Here is a 21,831-nt window from a genome sequence, read left to right on the forward strand (position 1 = left end):
TTTTGCTGCCCACTGAAAACCAGCTCCTAGGCTGAGTCTTGGTTACAATAACAAAGTGACACAGATTGTACATGAACTAAGTGAGCAACTAAACAGTTGTCTCGTTTTTATGCAAGCACCAATTCTGCTTGAGAAAATAATAAAAAAATGGTTTCACAGATGCAGAGCCCAACTAAATTTTCTCTGAGAGTAGCCTTTTACTAAAAATCTTCGGATTTTTGCTTAGCACAATACTGTTGTCAGCCAGGTAGAAATTTAACTACTGCTAGCAACATAGTATCTTCAAACATCCAGTGTGTATTTTTTTTATGATGATTTATATCAACTATTTAACCTCGTTGATGGCTTGTATCTGCTTAGCAGATCTCATGAATGAAAACTAACAAAAATACAGTGTGAAGAAAATGCATCTCAAAATCACTCAATTTTCACTGAAATACCAATTCATGTGGGAAGAAACAGTACAACTAATAACTAAAACACAGCAGCAAGGCACAGTGGGAACAAGTACAGATGAATGCATAATCTAACCAAAACTATTAAGCAGTTGAGATGGATAGGCAGAATAAAATAATTGAAGTGAAATTTTGTCAGCATTATTGGAACTCTTCATTCTATAAAGAATGTGCTACTTTCTATAAAAAATGTACTCCTTTTTATTGCCAAGTCTGACCTGGAGCCAAGCATGTATCAACAGAGTCCATATGTATCTCTAATCCAATCTATGGCTGCCAAGTATGTCACTTCTTTGGTTTCAAACACATTTTAAACAGGTGATTTGTTAATCTAAGCAAATTTTACAGTTGTTTTCTTCATGACATTTTACTACAAGCTCACGGTTTAGTAAAAAGGATAATGAAGGCAGATGTTCTAAAGCATCAGGAGTAGAAAATGTTATTTTAAGTGCAAATCTTCATAAGGAATTTCTGTCAAAGTTATGGAAAATTATGGAATTGCTTACTAGGGATAGAAAAGATCTGTCTGGGGCATAATTTTATTGTTTTGTAAATGAACATTTAGAACGACAATGACACATTTACAAATAGATTTCTAAAACAATACAATCAACCTGGTCTTCATTCTGGCAAATGCTTAGTGGGAGCCACATCCTCATTACCCCACTTCAATGAGATTAACCCACACTTTAATGAGATTAACCCATGGAAAAATTAGCAGAATTCAGTTTTCAGTTAGTCTCAATACTCAGCCCTACAGGCATTTAAATCAGTTGTAGTTTTGCCATTGATTTGAGAGGAAGCAGAACAGGACCTTAAGTAATTGAGGTAGACAGAAAGATAAAAAAGAAGCTTGTTCAGCTCTTTCATCAGCAATTCAGCAATTTCAAATTGCAGGGCAAACTCTTTTGAGAAGATGATCTCTTTGGTAGCCTGGAACACAGATCCAGGAGCAGTTTTCTGGTTCTTTTCCTTTTGGCTTTCATTATGACAGAGAAAACACTGTCTCTAGTTACTTCAGAGAGAACAGCTGTGTGTCTCCACAGTTAACAACTTATTTTTTCATGTAGGGAGATCGTGGCTTTGATGGACCAAAAGGCCCTCGTGGACTTCCAGGCATCAGCATAAAAGGTGAAAAGGTGAGCAATAAATACACCGGGGGATTAATGGAGTGCAAATAAATCTAATACAGGGAATACAGAGTTGATACTCATTACAGAAGGTACAATGAGGCAAGGAACCCATAAAAGATACTGGATAATGTGGTATTTAGTTGAGATTTATGCCAAATAAATTCTCCCGACCCATTTTAACATCTCCTCATTAAAATAGAGGATGTTAGGAAAAGCATCTGATTCTGTGTGAAAGTTAGGGTTTAAAAAGGGAAAAAGAGACTAGAGGTTGTTTGCAACTGCACCAGTGGGGAATAAATGCATGTGTGAAAGATAAAAGGTCAGATCCCCAGCTTTACTGACTTCAGAAGAAGTCAACATGTACTGACTAGCATGGGAGTTGTCCCAGATTGTTAATGTATCTTTGCACAACTAAGCAACGGTACTTTGTTTCCCAGGGTGAGTGTGGTCCCCCTGGTTTACCAGGATCAGTTGGATTACCTGGAATTGGAATTCAAGGAGAAAAGGTACCATTTTCCCGTCCCCCCACACTTCAGTGTACAGTAACAGAGACTATTTTATTTTTTAATAATTATTTAACTACTCTTCTCAGGGAGTGGAGGGCCCAAAAGGACCACCTGGCTCTAGAGGGCTACCAGGACAGGGGATACCTGGACCAAAGGTCAGGGAATTTTCTGAAGTAAAAGCTACTGTGCTGTTTTTATCATTATATTTTCATGATGAAATGGTCTGTCTCTATAATTATTTACATTAAACTGGATTGCTGAAACACCAATATAAGTACTGACATAGATGCAGGAAAATATTTTTCTTATTGATATTATAAACCAAACAGCAGATCCTACTCCACTGAAAAGCTTTGGTAAACTAATGCCATGGCTACTTATTTAGGTTTTTACTTGACTCACACAGAAGCTTTCAGATACCACATACCTGACAGTGAGCTGCACTTTGCCTGATACACTTCCCCTAAGAGGCTTGTCTGCCTTGAGCTTGTGGTTTCTTCATGGCATGTGGAGGTGCAGTAAACCTGTTACAAAAATTAGCTGCCCTTAAAAGAGAGGGCCATCCCAATTTCCGTATCATCTTTTATTCTCACTATACTGTTTCCGTTCCAGAAAAATACATACATAGATACATTAGAGATTGACTGCCTTCCTTGCAACTTCTACTACCTATTGTCTCATCTGAATTTGTGTATCTACTGTATCTAGACATAAAAAATGGTCCACGGTGCAAGGAGGACTACTTTTTCAAAAGAAAATCTCTCAGAATAATTTAGCCTTAACTGATTCACAAAATACAGAACTGTTAATGAAAGACATCACTCCAGAGGTGTTTGGAATGGAGATTTAAAGTAATTTTCTGAAAGATGTGACAAATTTCTGAATGACTGAAGGCTATTAAAGCATGGTATAAAGGAAGTAGAGGTGTAAGTGGGTCAAATGTCCATGACAAGTAAAGAACTTTGCAGAATCAAGTATCATCTCTTATATTTTAAGTGACTGTGCAGGGATATGATTACCACTGCTAAAAAGTAAAAATAGAATTGTCTTTGGATGTCATATATGCTCCTGAAATATCAGCTCTTTGGCAGGAAAGATTCACAGGGACATACAAGTGTAGATTTACAGCATTAATAATTCCCACTAACAGCTCTTTGGTGACAGCTCAAAACATGTGGCAAAGTGCCAATCTTTGTGACCAAGGGTTAAATACTTCTTACTGCAGACAATATCACACAAATCTTTCTTAAAATTTAAGCAATGAAGAATATGCTTTTATATTTTTCATAATAATGCTGTTAAAAACTAATATCTGCTTAAGGGTGAACAAGGCTTGCCAGGAGAGACTGGAGTGCCAGGAGAAAGAGGTATTGGAGAACCTGGTTCTAAGGTACATTGTTAATAGAGGAATTATTTAATCTATTTCTTCCTTTGGATTATAAAGTTATATTTCCTGAGTATGCTTTCTGAAGCTACATAAAAACGGGTTTAGAAATAAATTTTAGGTTCTTAGTATTTTGAACTTTTCACACAGACTTTCAATAACCTCCAGATATGGCAGCATTTTAAATACCCCTGTTCTATAAAAAATAGTCAGACTTATGGAAATTTCCAACTGCCTGGCTCACGCTCAAGTCATCATTGTACACAGCTCACCTATAGCCTGTGCAGAAAACCATCCAGAATATTAAATGGCTGCCAGAACTCACAGCCCCAAGTATAAGCTACATTGTAGCCAGAGAGGTGAAAAAAAGCCCAGAACAGTTGTTATTGTGCTGCTTCTTCCCTTTCCACACAGGATATAGAGGAAACAGAGCAGCTACATCCTCACACCTTCATACAAGGAACAAGCTGTGCTGGTGGACAGATAGAACAGTTGAGTTGCTAAGAGGAGAGGAAACTGTAACCAGATTATCTCAGTGCTGAAGTGCCCAAATAGTAACCAGTCCCTATGTCATTAACAGCCAGATTAACATAGAATAGGGGAATCGATGAAAAAGTACTTTTGTGACAGTGGAAAGGCACAAGGTTGTCCTGATTTTGCTCTTGTTTGTTAGGGATTTGTGACAGGGGCTGGAAAAGAAAATAAATTATTCAATTTCTCTCTTTAATTTCACAAAATACCGTAATGCTGATTGAACCCATTTGACCCCAAATTCATCTAAAACCAGATCAGGCTCCTGAATCTTACATAAAAGGGCCATGATAATTCCACTGACATTGATTTGCATTGATATTCATCAGCAAGATGTCAGTCATTGTGTCAGTCAGTTATATCTGATATTTCCTTCAAATGCTGCCACTTAATGAAACAATTGTATTATCTTTTAAGAATAAGCTGAATCATTGACAGCTAATAATTTTAATTGCATAGATAAAATGCACACTTCAAAACAATCGGATAGTACCACGTATTGAGAACTGTCTTTATAAAAAAGACAAGACTTTATATGCATAAATGTTTTCTACAAATATATTAAAATTTAAAAAAGCATTAAATCGATTTCCTTAATTCAGAGAAGGAATAGTACTGAGTCTGCATTTAATAGAACATACTTTTTACTGATGTCAGGGTGATCCAGGGCCTTCAGGACTGGCAGGTCTGCCTGGTCTTCCAGGAGAAGATGGAGCCCCTGGACAAAAGGTTGGTTCATCTCTCTCTGCAGTCTATCTGCTTCACCCCAAGCATTGCTACTGTTCCCCCTGTGCTGACACCCAAACCTAGAAGAGAGAGTGCTCATGAAAAAGGGAAAAAGTACCACATTTTCTTCAGAAAAAAAAAAAAAAAAACCTCTTTTGAGTACACTTTTTTAGGAAAAACCTCACTTTTTCTAATTTTTTGGGGTGGGGCATTGCCTTATCTTGTTTACTCTTGTGTGCTTTGTGTAATTCATTAAATGCCCTGCAGCTCAGGAGGGAAACCACTAAAATGGCTATGGGCAAGCTGTACTGGCCTTCTGACCATGTTTTTTAATAGATTCAGAAACTCCATATTTAAGGTTATATACTCAGTGTTCAGCTGTCACTAAGGAAATGTGTTACTTCTTGCATTCCACACGGAGCTGTACAGTGCTTGCTTCTGAATATGGGAAAAAGCCCTTGGACACACCTGACATAAGTGGCAGTTTTGTCATTGACTCTGAAAGGTCTATGATTTTCATGAACTTATTGAAGGGAATACCAAGTTTGTCTTGCACCATGTCCATGCAGTGCTCTGAAAAACTCCTTTGATTTTTCTATTCAAGGGTGAACCAGGGTTGCCTGGTCTTAGAGGTCCTGAAGGTGCTCCGGGAATTGGAATACAGGGGGAGAAGGTGAGGATTTCTTACTAAAGGTGTCACTCAAAATTGGAATGTTCCAGGAATAGGTTTGTAAAAGACTTCTCTTTTTTTTTGTCCAATATAAGTAACAAAAAAATATTATTCTGGACTCATGGTTGTTTCATTTTTGTTGTAATTATTACAGCCCAATAATCTGCCTGAACAGCAGTTTTCCCTTGAGAACTTCACAATATTCTTAGCTTTTCTTTGTGATCAATTGATTTGCCCTATTTGCCTTCAAATTAAAAAAAGAACAAGTACTAGCAGCGGGTAGTATTTTCCTTTTTTGATTATTTTTCTTATTATCTTTTTAATGTAATTACTTAACTTGCTTTTCAGCTGCAATTATTCAACCTTTAGGATTCCTTCTGGCTTTTATTTTTCTCACAGTATTCTATAGTAAACTTATTTACTTAATTTCAGATGAAATCTATGTATTTTTAATTGTACAAATCCAACACTGGACAATTCCTGAGCAGAATTAACTGACTTGCCAGTGAAGGCAATAGGAACACCCCATGTGCACCACCTACAAATAGATGTTTGCTATCTTGTCCACTTTTGTAGGGAGATCAAGGACAGAGAGGAATACGTGGATTAACAGGACCAACAGGAATGCCTGGACCTGTTGGAGCTAAAGTGAGTTTATTACTATTATATATGTGTAAAATACTCTCCCAAAGCTGTACATTGTTCCAGATCTCAGAAACAACTGTTCAAGAATGAACTTGCTTTATAAAAAAAAAAATTGCAAAAAAGTTCAGCAAAGGCTTCTCTTAGCAAGAATCACCATGAGCACTACAAACAACTAGTAAAGTTTTTTAAAAACTTTTGCATTTACCATATTGCTTCCCTGTTGGTTTGGAAAAAGTAAAGCTATATACTGGCAGTTTTGTATTGAAATATTTGAGGAGATAGTATGGTGTATGGCATATAAATACATGACAGGACTTTATTTTCCCTTACACTGACTCATGGCTGATATTCTTTTATGGATTTGGAGTTTCTGTTAAAATACTCGGTATTTAATGAAAGTGAGAGAAGAGCTGCTCCAGGTTTATCCTCCATTTTCTTATTCTTTTGCTATTTATACACACAAGAGTATTTCCCCAAAAATGAAAAAGAGTTAAAAAAGAAAACTGAAAGACAAATCTTAAAAAATCTAACAGAAATGTATAGATGTTTTCAGTATACCTACACAGCTGGGCAGGGCATCTTGAACATTGTATGTGGTGGACCAAGCCTTGAATACACTAAGGGACTTCTAAAAACATGTTTATTTAGTGACTGAGAAGAATCTCATTTCCATGCAGAAAACAAAAAATGGTTGTTATCAGTTCTCCAAATAGTTAGATTGATCTCTGCATAGAATAGCTTATTAGAAATTCTAACAGAATTTTAATGGAATTAAATGTAAATCATTGCATAAATGTTTTATCTATGTGATAGTCATGCTCACTTTCAGAAAAATCCTTTTCTCTCCTACCTTCACTGCAGGGGGAACCTGGTGCACCAGGACGTCTTGGAATGCCAGGCCCTCCTGGAAGATCTGTGCCTGGACCAAAGGTACAATCCACATTCCATCTCCTAGTGCTTAGAAACCCAGGGTGAAAACTGAAGTAGGCTACGTTAATATTTTTGTAAACAATTCCAGCCTTATGAAGTCAACTAAAACTTCTTTCCTATCAACAGAGTTGTGGATTTCATCCAGTCTAGTTACCACTCTGTATTAATTGTATGGAAGCTTGAGGTGTGGCCTACCTTTGTTCCTTTCTTTATTCTGAATAACTTCGGATATCAAAGCACATTTGTTTATTCTTTGTATTTTTTCTATATACTCTTTCATTTTAATTTATGCTTTTGGTGTTTAATGTTTGCAATATCAATAAATAAAATGAGCTGTTATGTTCATTATATATGAATTTGTATAAAAGAAACCCACAGCCTGTAGTATTTAATAAGATATGTAACCAGAGGATTTATTTTCTTCATTGCAGGGTGACATTGGGTTACCTGGTCTTGTTGGACCAATTGGAGAACCAGGTTTTGGGCTTCCTGGGGCAAAGGTAGCTCCTAAATTGTTAAACTGATTTCTGATACAACTGTAGAATAAGGCAGGAGGATTTCAGCAGCAACAAACCTTGTAGGATGGCCACAGTGTTCCACTGAAATGTTCCACAGTTAATGTGTGTGTCCTACAACTCTGGCAGAGTGTAAGGATTTGCAGAGCTGGAAAACCAGGGACGGTCAATCCTCCGGAGTCTGTAACTATAACTTTTCAGATGGCAGAGAACCAGGAGAGGAATGACTGTTTCTAACTGATGTGGAGTGAATTCAGAGAGAACACCCCATCAACCCTGCTGACAACAGCCTACATGTTAATTAGCAAGCGGCTGATTTTTCTCAGCCAGGCTTCTTTGCTTCATTCGTAACTTCAGGGTTAACTTCATAACATTCATAACACAGGGTTCTAGTGTATGAAGAACATGAATATATAGCTAATCTCTAATGGCTTCTGTATACCACTGCCTTAGTGGTACCTAGATTCAACTTTCATAAGCCACTCTTCATTCCAGGAAAGATTTTGTCTGGAGACCAACTAATTCAGGACATATAAACCTGTGTTTCTCCAAATATACTGGATCCCGCCTTCCCCTTCCCCACCTGTTTTTCTTAGTGAGTTTGAGAGTACTTTTGAATACATCCCTAATCCCTTGTTCTTTGAGTGAACTGAACAGAGCAGCAGAAGCATGAGAAATGTGTGACAATCTCTATCTTTTTTTGACAGTGAGTGGTTTTCAAGATTTTTCCATTTATTTTCATCAGGAGATTATGCTGATGGAATCACATCATTTTCTGGTATAGTCCAGTCAATTCAGAAAACTTCATGTTGTTCCATTTCTGGGATTCTAACAGGAATTAATCAAGTGGAAGCACATCCTTTGCTCAGAGTTGCAAGTCTCTCTTCCTCCACCTTGAGCCTCCTAAAGTTCTTTCAATTGGGCAATACTGCACATTTCTGTGACTACAATCTTCACTGTTTGCTGTCTTTGTCAGCATTAGTGACAGCATTTGCTTAGTTCTTAGACATACAACCATACAGGGTAAAGCCACAGAGGGTAAAGCTTCTTACAGCCTAATTTTTTTAAGTTATTTTTGCATGGGTCTCTTTTTGCCACTGTTTTAAATGCCCATATTTTTGATAGCTACAGGAAAAAATGCAGTCTTGATCATCCATTCTATAGCAACTGAGTAACTCACTGCACTCCCCAGTGTGGCTGGAAGGGTCAAAATCCTCTGAGTTTTCTTGGTAAATCTGCTCCTGAGATACTCCAGCTGTCTGGATCCATGAAAGGAGTTTAGTTGTACATTTCCCATAGGAAGATCCTGTTATACTTGAAAGGTTTAATGAGGTTCCACAGCATTATAGGAAAATAAAAGTCTAGAACAAATTATGATAAATATATGAGAAATAAAACTAAAGTAATTTCTTCTTACATGTAGGCCACAAATGACAACAGACAGAGGTCTTGAAAAATATTGAAATTAGTGACTCAGGAGTGTAGATCATGAGCACTATTGAATGTCACTGGTTTAGTCCAGGATTAAATAAACCTAAAATCATAATTCACATAGTAAAATATATTAGCCGATAGACAGATAACATCAAATTACAGTATATTTGCCAAGTAAGTTTCCCTTTCATGGATAGTTAGTTTCCTGCTAGCAATTGTCTTGGCATTCACTCAGCTGTTTCTCCTGCCTTCATCAGGGTGACCAAGGCCTTCCAGGACCCCCTGGGCCCTTTGGGCAAAAAGGAGATGGTTATCCTGGCCCACCAGTAAGTTTATAGATTTTCTTTTATGTGAATTGGGAAGAAATAAGTGCTACACCTAAGGGATTATCCTACATGTCTGACATGCTATGAAAGACTTGCTGGTCTAAAAGCCTAAAACTCCTCAACTGTGAAAATGCATTTCAACACAGAATAAAATGAAATCTCTTTCTGAAATAGCACAAGATCATCCTTTCCTCTTCTCTTGATTACGCCCGTAACATATTCCAAGTGGGATCTTTTGATCTTTTTGCCAAAGTATCACTGATGTTTCAATCAGTTCCCTCAAAATCTTCCCACAGGGTCCTGTCTTCTGCCCAACTGTACAAAATTTATTCCCAAACAGGAAAAGACAATCTAGCTAAGTAGCTGGATCCATATCCATCCCAGAACCACTGAAAAAGTAACTGGTGTGCAAAGAGCCAGAACTAATGTTTACAGAGGCCTTTATTGGTAGATCTAACCAATCCCCTCAAAAAGGATGCAAAGAGAAAAGGCTCCTTCTTCTCCCTTCCCTGCACATGTGCGCAATGCTGAGCTCACATACCCAGTCTGCTCACCAGCGTGCTCCACCAGCCCTGGCAGTTACCTGCCTCTGCAGCAAGGAAGTCTCAGAAAGATTGCTGGCTACAGGCAGGGAGTTTGGACCACACGTACTTGCATTTGCCTATGTTAAAGACAACAGCAAAAGTGCTTGTATTTACCACACTGAGGAACCAAAATTAACAAATACCAACATGGAAATTGGAAATTGATGTATAATACTTTCTGATATTTTTGTGCAACCCAATGAAGAACTGCTTCTGCAACTGCCCTCTACCTTCCAACACATTCAAGCCCCTGCATGACTTGCAACACACATGTAAAAGCTACTGACACTACTTCTGGCACATCAGAGTAAAGTTTAGCCAGTTGTAAATCCCAGTGATCCCATTAAGAGACAATATAGTTAAGATGCTACCATAAAAGTATTAACAAATGCATGTAGTCAATGTAGCTGTAAATTAAATTTATATTTTGTCTGTGCATACAATTTCAGGGCTTGCCAGGTCTCCCTGGGATTCCTGGTGAACAAGGCCCAGATGGAGTTGGACTACCAGGACCTAAGGTACAGGCTTCAAGTTCTAGAAATGCAAATGCTTGTGTATATTCTACTTCATAGAGATACAATTCCTACCTATAGGTCATAGTCAGAATATTTATTTCATCCAGCTTTAACTTTCTTCTCAGTATATAAAAGGTAGATATTTTTTGGTTTAGGTTTGTTGGGGTTTTTTTGGTTTGGAGAATCTGGAGTTCATTTTATAATATAGGAATTGTAATTCCTGTGTAACTGTGCATAATTGACTTGAATAAGTTTAGACCACCAACCACTGTTTATCCCCAACAACTTCCTTGCCCTGCCAGCAATATCCTTTGGTTAGCATGGTTTGGACTTGCACAGTGCAGTTCAATAGTTCTCTTCTCTTTGTCCCATTTGGGTGTAACAGATGCTTGGAGTTCTAGAGATACATTAAACTATGGTATTCACTACTTATTTCCTAAAGTATTGGCTTTCAGGGTGATCCTGGTAGTAGAGGACCAGTAGGCCCCGCCGGTCCCCCAGGAAAAGGCTTACCAGGACCAAAAGTAAGAGATTTAAACAATTATGTCTCTCTTTGTCTAATTTCTAAAATGGAGGGGGGGGAAGCATACTATAAAACTGTGTGATTATGTATAGACATCTGCATGTTTTCTGTCTTTACTGGAAACAACTAATCCAACAAATAATCGTTATTTTGTAGAAAATCAAAAATATTTCTTGTGACTAGCCATAAATCATAGCCTCCTTGTGGCTGCATATGATAAATGATAAGGTGATAACCTTGCAGTGAAGATCAGTGACAAAACATTTAGCTCCTGCAGACATTATCTGCAACTGAGTGGCAAAAATTTCTTCAGACCTAGCATTGGTCAGAATTAAGGCCCAGGCAAGCACTTAGCATGTCTTGCCTATACTATTACAGCTATAGGCACTACTGTTGAGTTCTTCTGGGATTAATTCCTCTTTTTTATTGTATAAATCAAATAATCATCTAATAGCCAGTATGAGGATTGATCCCTGCAAAAAGGATTATTTTTGTAATTATTTTGTAACCATGACAAAGGCCTGAAAATAACTGTAACCATAAAAACAAATTTTCACTGTGAAACGTTCCAAATTGGAAACTCTTATGCTTCTACAGCTGCTTTAGAAGTCTATTGAATACAAAAGAAATAGTTTGAATGTAAATATAAAGGAACTCAACAATGTCAAATGCAAAGATTATGCAACATAATAATGAGTTACTGTGACTTACTGGTCCCTGAGATCCAGTCCCCATTGGCAGGAAGGCGGGATCCAGAGAAAAGCAGTGGCAAAGCACCTTCTCAGGCAGCACTAGCACCAAGAAACAGCATGTCCACGGGATCCTCACAAATGAGGAAATTGAGAATTTCATGGAGGGTTACTAGAATAGCATATAGACATAAAATTAATATGTACTATGTGGGTTTTGATTGCTTCCTGTGAGTAACGTGGAAGGGCAACATTTTTCCTAGAGTTCTATTGAAAACTAGCTTATAAATTAGCAACAAGTGCTCATTTGCAATGCCACATTAGTGTGTATATGTATAGGTCTTACTGTGTAATGGTAGTAAAAGATAAAAAAACAATAGTCATCTTCTCTTAAATTTTAATTCAGTCCCCAATGTGGCACCAATAAAATCCATCCTTCAATGCAGCATATATCTTATCAGCAAGGTGATTCATGTTCACTAAGTATTAAGCCAAGTGACTCCTTCAAATAATAAACTGTATTATTAAAATCTGATAAAGGCCAAAGAGAGTTTTTCTCAGCTAGAGCAATCTCATTCCCACTACTTATAAAAAGACATGTTTGAGGGTAGACGAAGGACAAGAGATGGCACAGGGGTATAACAATTTATTGTGTATTTTTATTATGAACTTTCTCTAGGGAAGCATAGGACGCCCAGGGCCACCTGGCTCTCTGGGACCTCCTGGTGAAGGTATTCAAGGAACTAAGGTAAAAAGACTCAGTGTCTTCAATATTTAACCTGTGCTGAGTGGTCAATCTGACCATCACGGTGTTAAGGAGATTTCACATTGTTTCTTATATGAAAAGAGCCTCAGGCTAGAAAATGAGAAGGAAAATGTGAGCACCTGCAAAGGATGTTCTGTCTACTGCTGCAAACTAGCCCAAGCATGTGTGTGTTGAGGAAAGAAGAATGAACTTTTATCAGTTAAAGACACCTTTACAAAATTAAAAGTACCACTCCCTCAACTGTCATGCCCACAGAAACAGTCTGAATTAGTTATGTGTACTACCACTCTGTTCAGTAGAGAAAAAGCCTCCATCCTGAATGTGAATATTAATTTTTCCTCGTAATATGCACTTTTACCCAAAGCATCAGTCAGATGAGACAGACTCAAAAGACAGAAGTAAGAAAGGCAAGATGAGAAGAAATAAAATGGGATGAAAAGAGGGAAAAATTAAAATTGCAATCCAATTAAAATTAAATCCAATAATGATGATATGGGTTTTCAATATTTTGTATCTTTATACTGAAGAAGTATTTGAGAAATATAAGTTAGCCACTAAATTGTCTCAAGTGCCTTAAGATCCTTGTTAAAATGCAGTTTAAAAAACTTTCTCTTTGAACATTTTAAATTACTGTGTGATGAATGATTACAAAGGGTTAATATCACTACCTGGATTATCATTAGGGGGAACGAGGTATTCAAGGAATGCCAGGACCACGAGGCCCCCCTGGAGATGGGCTTCTGGGAGAGAAGGTATGATATCTAAATGAGAGATAATAGTGAGATAATGCCCTAGATGGAAGCCAACACACTCAAAATGCTCTTTTACAGTCAATTCTTATTGAAAGCATGTGAATTCTGTGTAAAAGGAGCCCCAGACACCAGAAGATGATATTATTGTTAGAAGTTATATTGTCATTAGAAGTTCTATTACTCTTTTATTATTAAAACAAATATTAGATTTAATATCACTTTCTTTCACCTATCTGCTATGCAAAATATTTTAACTAAATCAATGTTAAGAAAAAGAGAACGGTGGGCTGGATTTAGTTTTTAGCTGTGATCACAGTGGCTCAGAAAGGCTGTACTAAGTCCTATAGTCTACCAAAAATCAAACAAAGATGCACTAATACATCTGTTTGCTATGCCAAACACCTTTTCTGGGCCAAAAGGTTTCTCAGAGTGATATTCCCTTAATTCATTCTAATGACACCCTTGGGTTTCTTTTCTGTTTCTCTAGTGTTATCTTATTTTTCTAAGGCACAGATAATAATTTCCATCATGCAATAGCCCATGAAACTCCTCAGTCTGCATGTAATTGTTTGAGATGCTTCATTGTTCAGACCACTTCTGGTATCTATTCCCATAAAAATGCTTAGCCAATTAGAAGTTATTAATGTAATTCACAAAGTACCAATTTATTTAAAAGATCTCTAACAAAGATGTCTAACTTATGTCACAACCTTAATGTGCATTCAACAAAGGCTATGAGAGAGAAATTTGAAAAGTGTAACAAAAACTGACTTACACTTTCTGTCTCCTTACCACCATGGTTTTAAAGGGAGATCGAGGAACTACAGGTGTCAAGGGGAAAAAAGGAGAAAAAGGTGATGTGGGTGACCCTGGTTTATCTGGAGAACCTGTGAGTAACTCAGGTTTATCACAGATGTTTTCAGAAACAAAGCTGGGTTGTGTGTTCTTCTTTCTCTTTAATTACATATAATCTGAAACATTTAAGAAACTGAAACTATTAAAAACTTTGAAAGCACAAAGGCATTTACTTGATTAATACCCCACTTCCCACATGGATGTGCTTTCTTCCGTAAGTCGTCCTGAACTCAACCAGCAATTAAATATTACACAGCCACTCAACCATCTACCCCCCACAGTGGTGTGATGGGGAGGAAAATCAGAAAAAGAAAAAGTAAAAAAAACCCCTAACAAGCAGAAGACTCATGGATGGATATAAACCAGTCTAATTGAACTAATAATAATAATAATAATAATAATAATAATAATAATAATAATAATAATAATAATAATAATAATAATAATAATAGTATTTAATCATAATCATAGTTATAATCATAAAAAAAACAGGTGAAGCCCAGCAAGATTGCTCACTGCCCTCTGAGGGATGCCCAGCCCACCCCCGAGCAGCGATCGGCCCCTCTCAGCCAACTCCCCCAGTTTCTGTGCTGTGTGTGCCCTCCCATGCTCTGGAATATCCCTTTGGCCTGTCCAGGTCAGCTGTGCTGGCCATGCTCCCCCCAGCTCCTTGTGCAGCTTCTCACTGACACAGCATGGGAAACTGAAAAGTCCTTGACTATGGGTAAGCACCACTTAGCAACAACCAAAACAAAAGTGTGTTGTCAACATGATTCCCATAGTAAATCCAAAACACAGCACTGAACCAGCTACTAAGAAAATGAACTCTATCCTGGCCAAAACCAGGATGGCAGTGAAAGACAACTGACAGTCAGAGACCCAGTGGGAGACTTGAGACCATCCACTTCCCATAAACCACCTTAGGGGGCTGCAGGTACTACATGTACAAGGCAGTGCACATGCATCAGGAGCACACGTTTCCTAGTTTAACTTTCTATTGGAAAAATATCCTAATAACGGTATTGATGAAGTCATATTCTGAATTACAATGTTACTATCTAATTGCAATAAATTAATTAGCAATCACTGTTACAGGGCAAAACCGGACCAAAGGGAGACCAAGGCCTAACAGTAAGCAAATTCCATTATTTAAATCCCATTACAGCAAAATATAAACAACACTATCAGATGAAACACAGCCTTGTAATTATTTTGGAAAGAGCTTTCTGATTAGAAGCCGACTCAGCAATAATACAGAAAGAAACCAACTCAAAGATTTATGATTTTTTCTTATCTACTTTATGCTGAAATGAAATTAAAAGTTCCTGGTGAATTTAGGTATTTTTCTGCTATAAGTTCTTTTATAGCTAGTGTTAGATCACCCAGGTGTGTACTTGCTGCAGGAAGGTTTTTTTGCAAGTATTTAAGAGTATAAAGAGCAAAGATCTTCAAACTCATCATGGTCTATCATGCTATGAACTTATTTATATTTCTGCTAAGCCTGTACCACATTTGAGTCAAATTCAGTAAGTATGTCAGTGAGTACATAAATATTACTACAGTTTTTGATGAAAGCTGAGAAGCAGTAGCAAAAGGTTGTATTTGAAAGACTGACTCAATGCCAGATGAGTCCTGTCATGCACTTCAAATTATATAACAAACGATTGCTCTGAGAAACACTTTGTTCACATGTCACAGAAACTATCATTGTTCTGAACAGACAGCTCTGAAGGCAGCAGTTTTGGGGTTTTGTGCTGATGAAGGCTGGGTAATAGTGGGCCAGGTACATCAGGGCTGACAACTCCCATTCTGTATTGGTGCTCTGGCATATGTCAGCTCATTACAAGCAATCCTAAGCTTCCTAAAGTTGGGTCTATTTCTCTGCTCCCAGAATGTTTAAAAGGGATATCATATTATTCAGATGCTAAAATATTTATGCCTTTCAGTTTTAATGAGAATCAATTAATCACAAAACATTTTTTTTAAATAACAGGAGTTAATTGTTTTAGATAGAGACGTCAATGTGCTTTCAAGGTATTGATTCTTGAATGCATATGAAATAGTTCATTGTAAAATGTAGAATTCATTCCCAAGGAGAAGTCTGGAAGTTAAACAGTAAGATTTTTCTAAGTCACTGTAGGACACAAATATTGATTACAAACAAAATCTTTGTAAGTGTCATATTATAGCTCATTTGAGAGGCAAATTGTAAAATATTTTAATACTTAATTTTTTTCACATCCAGAGAGAAGATATCATCAAATTAATTAAAGAGATATGTGGTAAGGACTCAGGAAATCTTTTATGTTCGATTTCTATATTTCCTTCATTACATTTGCATTCTTCTCTTTCCCTAAAGCATGCCAAATCACGTCATTGTGATGTGTGTTTATTTTTCCTTTGTAGGTTGCAGTATTAAGTGTAAGGAAATTCCTATGGAGCTTGTATTTGTGATTGACAGCTCTGAGAGTGTGGGACCAGAAAATTTTGAGATTATCAAAGACTTTGTGACTGCTTTAGTAGACAGAGTAACTGTAGGCAGAAATGCTACCAGAATTGGCCTTGTGTTGTACAGTTTAGAAGTTCGGCTAGAATTTGGTCTCAACAAGTATGCAACCCGCCAGGATGTTAAGCGAGCAATTAGGAAAATGCAATACATGGGAGAAGGCACTTACACAGGAACCGCTATTCGCAAAGCAACCCAGGAAGGATTTTCTGGTGCTCGAGCAGGGGTGCGGAAAGTAGCTATTGTGCTAACAGATGGCCAAACAGACAAGAGAGAAGCTGCAAAACTAGATCTTGTTGTTCGAGAGGCCCATGCAGCAAACATCGAAATGTATGCAATAGGAATCGTAAATACTTCAGAGCCAACACAGGCCGAGTTTGTGCGAGAGCTAAATCTGATTGCTTCAGACCCCGACGGAGAACACATGTATCTCATTGATGACTTCAACACCCTCTCAGGTGCGTTCATGGATGTTTTATTCTGCCCTGTATCGGATGCTTCTCACAGGGGGGCAGGGTGGGAGAGAAGCATTATCTTTGTGGATATGTTTTGATGCTGCAAAGTAATAGGAATCTAGACATACAGATCCCCTTTGTTTATGGTGTTACATTATGGGGCAACATGCCAATGGGGGAATGTCACCCAGTCTAAGAAAACAAGTTGCTTAAACAAGTTTTCTAAGATGAGTAAGGGCTCATGCACTGAAAATTTGACTGTAAATCAGAATGAAACATGTTGTCATAAATGCTACTTGTTCACTTCCTAGGGGAAATAACCCGTTTTCACATGGTTATTCACATCAGCAACATAAGCAGTTATTTTTCCATTACCAACTAGCATTTGTTACTAAGCTTAGATGAACACTCTTACCTGACTTCACTGTATTTTCTATCATGTCAGACTTACAGGCTGGCAAATTTGTGACCAAAAAATCCATACTCCAAAGAGTCTGGAATAATCTTCTTAGATGTGTGTAAACAATCTGAAGGAGTCCTGGATTACATGTGTATTAGCAACATATATAAGTAATGCAAATTTTAAGAAGACGTTGAATTTCTCAGTATGCTAAGTTTTTTACTTTTTTTTTTTTAACAGCTCTGGAGTCCAAATTAGTCAATCAATTTTGTGAAGATGAACATGGCACCTTAATATACAACCATAATGAAAATGGTGCAAGTATAAGTGGCCGATCCTTCCATTCAGTATCTCCAAGTTCTTTACATTACATACTTCAGAAGAACAATGTTAATAGGCAATCACTTTCAGCACAAACACTTAGAGCATCTACAGCAGAAAGTCCTCTGAGTCTTGGCCATCTCCTTCAACCATCAGCTCCGGTATGAAAATTCATCAGAATTTTAAAGTATATACCTTTTTGTGCCACCTAACGTAATTTGTACCATTTCCCTAAATTTTCTGCAGGACAGGTACTTTAACATGGTATGCTCAGAGCTGGTTGTTCTGAGTAAGAGCTCTGATGTTGCATGCAAGCAATTAACTAATAGGTATAACTTATTCCTGATACTGTTACAAGGATTCCTTTGTTTAACACAGTAATATTTGTGCCACAGTGTGAATCATAACAATATTAAAAAGCAATTACACTGTTATAATTAAGTCTAAGAACAGTACTTGAACTCAATTGTAGATTGTAATTTTAAGTCTATAAATAAACCTCTGTAAAGCTCAACTAAAAAAAATATTTATCCGACATTTAGACATGACAAATTTCCTGGTAAACCAGGAGAAGTTAAAATGCTGGTTCTTAACACTGAAGTCAGGGTAAATGGAAAGGAAAAACACTAGAAAATCTCTAAGTCATGGAGGGCTTGTTCATTTTGAAATACTTCACAGTATCTGGAAAGAAAAAAAAAAATCAAATGCTTATTTCAGACCAATGTACCTCCTGTAGTCTCTGACGCCTACGAAGAGGAACAAGATGAAGAACAACAGCCAACCCTGCTAACAGGAAACACTAAAGGTATTTCTATTGTCGTTCATTTCTTCATTTTCCTTTTTGGCTGATAAAAAAATCAGTATCTCATTCTGATTCTTTTCACCTGCAGCTGTGTTACCATTATTGTCATCTAAACAACCACCATCCAATGAAGTGATGACACCATCTCTTCCAACTGCAGGCCCCACACCAAGACCCGGTGGGTAACATTTTTCATTTTGTCACCTCTTTGCCTGGTACTAACTTTTACTAAGGCTTTAAATCAGAGTAATTTTGTTCCATTCTCCAAAGATTTTGTGAGTCTGTGATGTAGAAGAGATTTCAGGATTTTATAACAGATCTAGTTGCAGTTCTTGTCTTCCCAAGTTCCAGATCCCACCACTCCACTTAAAGCAAAAGCAAGCCTGTCTATAACCTGAGAGGGAGCTCCTAAGGGGCATCAAAAGGAGAACATCACGCTCACTGAGGGTGGGCCAGTCAGCAGGCCATTCATCAGCCAAGGAGGGGCAGTCTACAGAGGTGGGAGACTTCATTAAAGACAAAGATAGTGATTTCAGAACTGGACAGGAAGAATGTATTTTTCTTTCAGAAGAGTGATAGGAAAAAACAGTGTTTAGTCATTTTAGCTGAGTGCTTAAAGGGTTGATTCTTTTTATATGAAATGTCCAAATGTATTTTGTTCATCATTTGGGGGATTTTCAGTTCCAGTAATAATGTATTATGATGGGAGAAACAGAAGAGAGCAATAGAAACATGCTCCCAATGTTTCCTGGGAACAGTGGCATGATTTATTTGGTCTCTGGCACTAATGTTTTTTTCAAAAAAAGTGACAAGATACCAGTTGCAAAAGACAAAATATTAGTCACAACATTAAACTTCACAGAAAACTGTTTTGTATCTCATGGTATTATTAAAGGGAGTGAGACTAGATTAGTATGTCACAGTCCTCTAATCCATATCTGTTGGAGTTTTAAACTCAAAAATGATGTACATAATTACTACCATTTTATTAGAAAAGTAGCACAAATATCTTACAAAAGCAAGACAAGAGTTTTACACTCTTCTCAGTATTTTAATGTCTCTTCTCCCACACCACAAGGAAAATTAATGCACTGCAGAAGGATGCAGCAGATGCAAAAACAGCAGATGTAACTAGCTCACAGCTCTTTGGCTTACAATTTCAGTTTGCTCACAAGACTGGTTGAATGTAGTAAGATTTCAAAAAAATATATTTTAAAATTATTATATTCATATTGTTTGCTCTTTTTGTATGTGGAGCCATAATAATTTTATTTCTAGAATTACTAGAATCATGCCAGTAAAGGAACAGTTTATTTGACTTGTCTTCAATATTACCATCTTTAGAACTAAAAGTGAATCTTCAAGTATTGCATACGACTAGCAGAAAGAAAAAAAAACAAGAGAGTTTTAAAGGTAAAATCTATGGAATACAACTGACTTTTACCAGCTGAATGGTTTCTATTCTTCTTTTTTTTTAATTTTAGAAAGTACCGTGGACCTCCGCTGCAAGCTAAGGCTGGATCAAGGGCCATGTCGTGTTTACACAATCAGATGGTATTATGACAAACAAGCCAATGCCTGTGCTCAGTTTTGGTATGGTGGCTGCCATGGAAATGCCAACCGCTTTGAGTCTGAACAGGAATGTAGACAGGCTTGTGTATTTTTTTCTGGAGGCAGGAATTAGTCTCTACAATAAAAATAATAAGGTTGAAGCTATTGTTTGGCTTTTTTATCAAGTATCCACCATGGCATCTAAAATCAAACCAAATAATTTATAGAATGCTAACATTATGAAGTCATATACCCACTAACTAAAAAAGTGTCTACCTACACTAGCATACTTAAATACTTTAGCCTCATTTATTTAGCATTTATTATATGACAGAGATTGTAACAAAATTGCAAATTTTCAACAGCATCAAGAGGACAAAATTTCATTTTTCACTCAGTTATAGTTAGACCAGTGTAGCATTTTTCATAGCAGTTGCCCTTCCTTCACCTAGATCTTTAAATATTACCATTGTACAATCACTAACTAGACCTTATTTTAAACTACATATATTGCTTTGGAAACCAATCCTTGGTCATTATATAAGTTCTTTTCCCTTTGTTATGGAAATCTAATGTTTGGCATGGATTCTGCAATGAAAACTTCACTTATTTTAAACAAAACTATTCTCACAAATAGTATTTTACTATTTAAAGCACAAAACATGAACTTCCAAATGACACACAGAGTACTACTTAATACAGATAAATACAACAAATGCATCAAATTGTGGCCTACGTGCTCTCTGGGTCACTAGACAGGGAGGTGGTTCAGTTACCCACCTTTCCTAAGCACATCACAGGTACATTTCATCTTTTTTTTTTCATTAAACTCTCCTCAGTTTTTATTAGCTAGCCAAGATCCAGTTAAAACACATCCACAGATTTCTATGAGTGTATATACCAATAAGTGGCATTACTGTGTTGGCTTAGCTCATGTCTAAAATGGTCATTCCAATGTGTTTCTCTTCTGAAAGCCAAGTCTAATTTTTAAATGCATTTTAATATTTTCATCTTCCTTAGTTAACTATTTAAACTTATGTTTAAAACATTAAACAGCACGGTTTATTGTCTGCCACTTGATATTACTTTTTACATTTATGTCTGCCTGTATATGTTTTATTTCCTGTTATTTAATATACTTTAAAGCTTATTTCTAATAAAACATCTTTGGTTTTACTGCCAGGACAGAAAATGGATAATGGTACATTTACAAGAGTAAAAACTTACCTCACAGCTAAATGACATTCACTGTGTCATGTGCTTCTGACAAGATAACGGGATTTCTGCCACAGCCCTTAACAAGGCCAAACATCTCAGATTATGCACTCGTCGATCATTTTTAGTTGGATTTGTGCGGTTTGTTGTGTTTTTTTTCCCTGAGCAAATGGTAACTTCAAGCGTATCAACAAAAAGCGGAGTTTGGCCTCAACTAAAGCACCCTCCCCGCTTTGTGCGCTCAGAGCGCTCAGCGCCTCTCCTCACGGGGCCGGAGAGGCCGGGGCACCTCCCGCCCGCTGCTTTATTTCATCCAGCCTGTGTCCATCTCCGGATGGGTGCAACGGGCTCCTCGCCTACCCAGGGACAGGCTTTAGGGGAAGAACTACCGAAGGACAAGTTTTTTTCTTATGAGTCTTACTTGGAGTATTTTTCTTTTTAATTTGAAAGTGGTAGGGCACTGCAATTAAAATTTGGATACAGTTTCCAACTCGTTCCAAATTAAAAATGACACATCTCACCTAGTTTAAAATAAACCCAAAACCACCAAACAAACACTCAGCGCCGCAAACCCGCAGAGCTGAAGCCTGCATTACCGGGACCGCCACGGTCCCTCAGGATTGGCTTCGCTCCCTCAGCCGA

At 37.3% G+C, this 21,831-nt stretch overlaps 1 protein-coding gene across 1 annotated transcript in view; it reads left to right on the plus strand.

Annotated features, from left to right (window-relative positions):
• Positions 1-21,603, plus strand: part of LOC311155685 (uncharacterized protein) — a gene marked incomplete at both ends in the record, with an annotated part of 33,999 nt that extends 12,396 nt beyond the window's left edge. Inside the window, 23 exons of the mRNA XM_084209053.1 lie at positions 1,526-1,594; positions 2,026-2,094; positions 2,181-2,249; positions 3,416-3,484; positions 4,667-4,738; positions 5,340-5,408; positions 5,982-6,053; positions 6,912-6,980; positions 7,412-7,480; positions 9,187-9,255; positions 10,289-10,357; positions 10,810-10,878; positions 12,246-12,314; positions 13,016-13,084; positions 13,893-13,973; positions 15,035-15,070; positions 16,185-16,221; positions 16,346-16,903; positions 17,541-17,782; positions 18,339-18,426; positions 18,512-18,601; positions 19,908-20,096; positions 21,356-21,603. Of these exons, the coding sequence (XP_084065179.1) occupies positions 1,526-1,594; positions 2,026-2,094; positions 2,181-2,249; positions 3,416-3,484; positions 4,667-4,738; positions 5,340-5,408; positions 5,982-6,053; positions 6,912-6,980; positions 7,412-7,480; positions 9,187-9,255; positions 10,289-10,357; positions 10,810-10,878; positions 12,246-12,314; positions 13,016-13,084; positions 13,893-13,973; positions 15,035-15,070; positions 16,185-16,221; positions 16,346-16,903; positions 17,541-17,782; positions 18,339-18,426; positions 18,512-18,601; positions 19,908-20,096; positions 21,356-21,603 (2,541 nt within the window). The remainder of the gene's footprint in view (positions 1-1,525; positions 1,595-2,025; positions 2,095-2,180; positions 2,250-3,415; positions 3,485-4,666; positions 4,739-5,339; positions 5,409-5,981; positions 6,054-6,911; positions 6,981-7,411; positions 7,481-9,186; positions 9,256-10,288; positions 10,358-10,809; positions 10,879-12,245; positions 12,315-13,015; positions 13,085-13,892; positions 13,974-15,034; positions 15,071-16,184; positions 16,222-16,345; positions 16,904-17,540; positions 17,783-18,338; positions 18,427-18,511; positions 18,602-19,907; positions 20,097-21,355) is intronic.
• Between the last annotated feature and the right edge of the window lie 228 nt (positions 21,604-21,831).

The sequence above is a fragment of the Fringilla coelebs genome (assembly GCF_963513975.1).
Source record: "Fringilla coelebs genome assembly, chromosome: 7".
Taxonomy (NCBI): domain Eukaryota; kingdom Metazoa; phylum Chordata; class Aves; order Passeriformes; family Fringillidae; genus Fringilla; species Fringilla coelebs.